At 24.2% G+C, this 6000-nt stretch overlaps 1 protein-coding gene across 2 annotated transcripts; it reads right to left on the minus strand.

Annotated features, from left to right (window-relative positions):
• Positions 1 to 233: 233 nt before the first annotated feature.
• Positions 234 to 5109, minus strand: LOC126901060 (uncharacterized). Of its 2 annotated transcripts, XM_050677239.1 has the most exons (3): positions 3694 to 5109; positions 2870 to 3124; positions 235 to 615 (listed from the first exon to the last, which is right to left on the minus strand). In XM_050677239.1, exons 1-2 carry the CDS (start codon positions 5054 to 5056, stop codon positions 2871 to 2873), a joined length of 1617 nt encoding a protein of 538 aa, XP_050533196.1. In that variant the 5' UTR covers positions 5057 to 5109; the 3' UTR covers positions 235 to 615; position 2870. The 2 variants fall into 2 exon arrangements, with proteins under 2 accessions (XP_050533185.1, XP_050533196.1); XM_050677228.1 differs by having other exon boundaries at positions 234 to 3124.
• Positions 5110 to 6000: the final 891 nt, after the last annotated feature.

The raw sequence follows: 6000 nt of genomic DNA on the forward strand, positions 1-6000 counted from the left end.
TTTCCCTTAACCACTAATTCTTCTTTCGCCGTTCGTTCCTGTTATGTGAGCCTAATGTTTACACTTGTAGCCGAATGAATCATGTTGATTTATTTATGGTCACTCAGAGAACAGCCTCTATTGTTTTAGATTATATTTTGTAAGAACAAATAGCTAAGATGCTATGTTTTTAACTTCGATGAGAAGCTGAGAGATATTTTATAGATGAATACATTTGTAATTTATGTTTATTAAACATTAATTAAATATGACTAATTTTTAATTTTTAAATTTCTGCGTTAAAATTACAATACAAAATATTGAATGTCAATTTCAAACTAAATTATTTTCTATAATATGCATTGTTCATATATATTATAAAACTAGAAATCGGGATATAATTAAGGAAATGAGAGTAGATGTTGCTTTTGGAATAATCCAACAATTCTTTCTAAATATTAAATACTATCTACAGATTTGCATCGAAGCGTTTTCTATGATTTTAATCACTGTCAGATACTATCTATATTAGTCCCAACTATGCCGCGTTCTGACCATGTCGGGTTGGGATTTTTTTATCTTTTTTCCTTTGTAACTGTCACTACTTTTTTCAGCTCTTACTGAACCAATTTCTTTCTACAATACATCAAAAGATCAAAAGTTAGTTCTAGTTTAAGACATTGCCCTCAAAAATTGAAAAATTTATCCTTGTTACCAGTATATGAAAAATAAATTAATATTTTGAAAATCGGTTAATTTCGACATTTATTAAACTTTTTTTTACTTAAAATTTTCAAAACTTTTTTAAAAATTTATAACTCAAAATAATATTTTAATAAATGCCTTAGGTATTTAGGTTTTATTTGGTATCAATTTTTTAAAACCTGTTGTTTAGCCTGATTATTAAGGGGTTTTAAAATAAAAACATTTTATGAAAAGTTAATATATTCAACTTAACTTTTGAAAATGTTCTATAAAAATTCTGAGATTCAAACATATGTTAAATTGAAGCTTCTATTAAATATTATAAGTTTAAAAAAAACGTTATCCTGTTGACTTATCAACTATGTGGAAATGACTGCTGTAGCAAAAAACATACTATTTTTGCATTAAAATGTTCGATTTTATATATTATATTTTCATCTTTAAATTGTTATTACTATTTTAAAAAGATGTGGATTATTACAATTCTTTTTTAGTAAATATTTAATATATGTTTTCTTTATCCACATTTTTAAAAATTTTCCTCTTATAGTGTGGGGTTTAGAAATAAAAAATTAATAAAAACAAAACCCAGCACAGTGAGGTCGCGGCACATTGGTGACGTGGCATAGTTGGGTCTAGTATAGAGGATATCTAATGATAGTGATTAAAATCACTATCATAAAAAATGCTTCGATATAAATCTGTAGATAGTGACTAATTTAAAAAATTGGTGGAAGCTGAGAAGATAATAATTTTACTATTGTGTTTTTTTTTTGTGTATGTTACCACTTTTTCTCACCTCTCACAGATTCTGATTGCTTTAAACGATACGTCAAAAGATTACAAATCGTATCTAATCGATGACATTACCCTCAAAAATTGAAAAAATTTCCCTCGTTCCCCGTAAATAAGGGAAAATTAAAAAAATTACAAATATAAAAATGGCTAATTTTCGAGAGTTTTTCAATTTTTTTTAGTTAAAACTGCTATAACTTTTTAAAAATGACCGAATCAATATAATTTTTTTTTATAGATACCTTAGGTATTTACCCATCATTTGATATATTTTTGTAAACATTTGACCATTTACCAAGCCCACGAGCAGGGTTTCAAAATGGCAACTTTTTCACTAAAAATTAACTTTTAAAAATGTTCCGGAAAGACTGACACTTTTATATATACCTTAAATTAAAGCTTGTGTAATATTCTTTAATTTGAAAAAAAATTGACCTCAGGACTTGTCTTCATGGTGAAAATGACTACCGTATGCAAAAATATACTATTTTTGTGAAAAAATTCTTGTTATTATTTTTTACATTTTATAACATTATGTTGCTAACTTTTTAAAAATTGCATGATTCAATTCTATTCTTTAATGATAAATACTTTATATATACCTCTTTCATTCGACATACTTTTTTTTTAAATCGGATCATACCCCTTTATACAAGGAGAGTCAAAACTTTAAACATGCGTATTGAAACAAGGACATTTTTAATTAAATTTTTTAGTGTCAGTATTTACGGAACACTTCCAAAAGTTAAGTTGAAAAAGTTTATTTCTTGTGAAAAAGTTGTCATTTTTGAATCCTCCACCTATGAGCAAGAAAAGAGACAGATTTATAAAAAAAATATATCAAATATTAAATAAAGTCATTATGCATCTATATAATAAAAAGTTATTTTGATTTAATCATTTTTGAAAAAGTTTTAAGTAAAAAAAATTGAAAAAATTTCGAAAATTAGCGATTTTTAAATTTGTATTTTTTTTTAGGTTTCCCCCATTTACTGGAAACGAGGGAACTTTTTTCAATTTTTGAGGGTAATGTCTTCGACTAGATACGATTTGTGATCTTTTGGCGTATTGTTCATCAAAATCGGTTCAGCAAGAGCTGAAATTGAGCGTTCACAGACACAAAAAAAAAATAAAAATTTGTATTTTTTTATTTTGTAATCTAGTTAAATATGTATGTTACTTTAAATGCTGTAACTTAAAAATTAAAAATATCTAAATCTCATAAATACCAAAATAATTTTCTTAACATAATTATTATTTTAATAGAAATTGTGTGGCTAGCGTTAAAAGATTCATTCTGTATAATAAAATGGAAAAAATAAGATTTTTGCAAATAAGTAATGACAATATACAATATGCAATATAAAAAAAAAATTAATAAACATCTCACTTTACATGTTGTACGGCAAATAATCAATCTTATAAAGCGGTTTAAAAGTTGATTGAATTTCAGGGGAGTAATGTGTTTTGATATCATATTCATCAAGTTCATCATTAAGATTCTCTAGGTTAAATTCTGTAATTTTATCATCCACAGCATCCACGTCTTTATAATATTCTATATTATTTTTATTACTATCATTCATACTGGCATTCAAACTAGCATTGTATATTTCAGAATGTGCTTCCATATTACAAATACGATCTAAAATAAATAAAACAAGAATTCATAAATGTGCACGAATTGCAAATAATTGCTTTGGGCATTAAAATGATAGAGATTTCTAAATACAATGCTCATTATTTTTATTTTGTCTTTGAAATTTGTTTGATTTGAAGATCAGTTAACAGCAAAAAATAGAAAATTATTTAGTTAACCTACTTAAAATTAAATTAATTTTATTTAATTTTTTATATGATCATCGCAAATTTTATTCTCTATATTTAAACCATCGGAACAATAACAAAAATAGAACTTATAAAATATGTATTTTGAGCTATGTAATTTTCGTTCAAAATTTTAAAAAATATGAATCCTTAAAAAAATATTGGATAAAACTTTCATAAATTATTTATACAATTTGAAGTGTGAAATTGACATTTATAAGAAGCAAAACTCTTTATTTCAATTATCTTATTATTGAATTATTTTTATGCCCGACGACGATACATGGGCTCAGCTTTTTTTTGTTTAATTTATAGCAGATAATACATATCAATACATAAGTACATAAATAATATAAATTATTGAAAAAGTACTACATTGTTTCTTACCTAAAACTTTGTAATTAATAAATTGATTACAATTTAAACAATTGATAGACCTAATCTTAAAATTTTTTATAATATTACTAAAATGGCTACTCCATTTTCGAAAGTCATTCATATAGATACCAACTTTTTGAATATTTTTTTCTAATTGACTTCTAATAACATCAGCATTATTTTCAGTAATATTTTTTTTATTTAGAACTATATCACTTGTAAAGTATAATTTGTTTCTGATGAAGAAATTCGAAAGTATTTTAATTAATAATTTATTATTTTGATTATCACTTTTGGTCAACTTTTCTTGTATAGTATAATTTTGTAAGGCATTATTAAATCTGTAATAGACGTCGTTTATCAGAAATTTCTTATTATAACTGATTAGAGAGATGAATTCTATTATATATGCTTTTATTTGTTGGCCCATATTAATAAATGTCGGTTTTAACCAAAATGTTACACTATCTGAATTTTCTGAAGATACAACTTGAATTAAGGTTAAAAAGTTACGAATAAGAATAGCTATTGGTCGAAATGTAGCCACCATTACCATCATCATGTATGCTAAAACATCTACAGAATTAAAAGTATATTTCATATACTCAAATACATCTTGTATAGTTAAACGAGTACTGTCAGAGCATTGAATATCAAGTGGAGTGAATCGAAGTAGGTTTAATTCTATGTGTTGATTATTATCTATTTTTATAGTATCGTTTTTGTTGTTAAATATCGGTTGAGTCATTATATTGTAAAATAAAATATTTTTCGGATGAAAATGTTTGTATGTATTTCTTTTAAGTGATTGGCCTAACATTGTTAGTATCTTATTTTTAAGATAATAATTTATATTTAATAGATTAGTAGTAGTATACTCGTATTTATCAATTGGAGTATCACAATTAACCATATGATAATGAAACAGTACGTTATTACAATTTTTATTGATGTAGATGTTCAGTTGTTCTTTAATTGCGAGATGAATAATCTTATAGCCTTCTAATACATTATTAGCATCATGCTTTTCACCGTTATTATTTTGAGCAATCATATTTAAAGAGTCAGAGACGTTATTTAAGTACAAATTTATCGTTATCAAACTATAAGGAAATTCAACTGCATAGCTGTTCATCACGTCAGCCAAGAATAACATAATTACTTTACTGTGTGTTTGAAGTGCCTTGCCATAGATCAAAAGATTTTCAATAGTGATATTATCTTTATTTTTTTCGCATTCTAACAAATATCTTTCATTATGGTTAAAAAAGTTTAGAAAATAACGAGTATAGGAGCACTGAAAATAATTTACATGTAAACTTAAGCTTATTTTTAACGACATCATTAATATTAAAATTAATTTTTTTTTCATTTTGTCACTTAAATATTTTTAGTTGATTCCTAAATGAATTTAACTTGAAGAAATTTGCGACACTAGTTGTAAAAAAATGTAAAATATATTTTTTATGAATTTTTTGTGATATTTATTTAAGTATACGTGTTCATCATACAACACATTAAATTATTATTATTATTAACTGACGTAATTATTAGATCTACGAATTAAAATACTGAGATCAATATTTTTAGCTCTGTCAATAACTAAATTTTTTTTAGAATATCTGTACTTAAAATTTAAGAGAATGTTAATATTGAAAACAAATTACAATATTAATCTTATTTTAGCTTCGAAGTTGAGAAGGATTTGTATTTTGATGGTGTACGTTTATTTTTATGTCTGTCCATAAAAGCTCTCATTTTTTTCTTAAATGATTAATACCTCAAAAAAGCCTGACGCCGAAAATAGGAAAAAGTCCTCTCAATATATCAAAATTTCTCTACGATAAAATAACATCATTTCCAAAAAAAATTTTCTGCATTTCAAAACAGCTATAACTTTTTTTAATAACACTGATTATAATTAAATGTTATAGAATATACTTGAGATAATAATTTTCTTTTAGTACGTTTCTTTTTATAAAAATCCGATTAAAATTTTAAGTACATGGAGAGTTTGAAAGATACTACCTACGCATGTATAAAAAAATTGTTTATTTGTGCTGGATTTTTTCTTTATTTTTTTCTTTATCTTTTCAAAAGTACTAATTTTCTCGAACTCTTTATAAATATGCTTCTGTAAGTTAAAGTAATAGTTCTAAATTTTACATTTTTTATTATTATTATAATGTTTTATATATGAAACACTTAAATAATCAGAAAATAAAAATAATATTAATAATTTTTTTATTTGTTTCTTTTAATTCAATGTTTATCTCAATTTTTCAATCAGCTTATTAAACAAATATAGATCTAATT

This window comes from Daktulosphaira vitifoliae, unplaced genomic scaffold (genome assembly GCF_025091365.1).
Source record: "Daktulosphaira vitifoliae isolate Bord-2020 unplaced genomic scaffold, ASM2509136v1 Scaffold_1, whole genome shotgun sequence".
In the NCBI taxonomy this organism is placed as follows: domain Eukaryota; kingdom Metazoa; phylum Arthropoda; class Insecta; order Hemiptera; family Phylloxeridae; genus Daktulosphaira; species Daktulosphaira vitifoliae.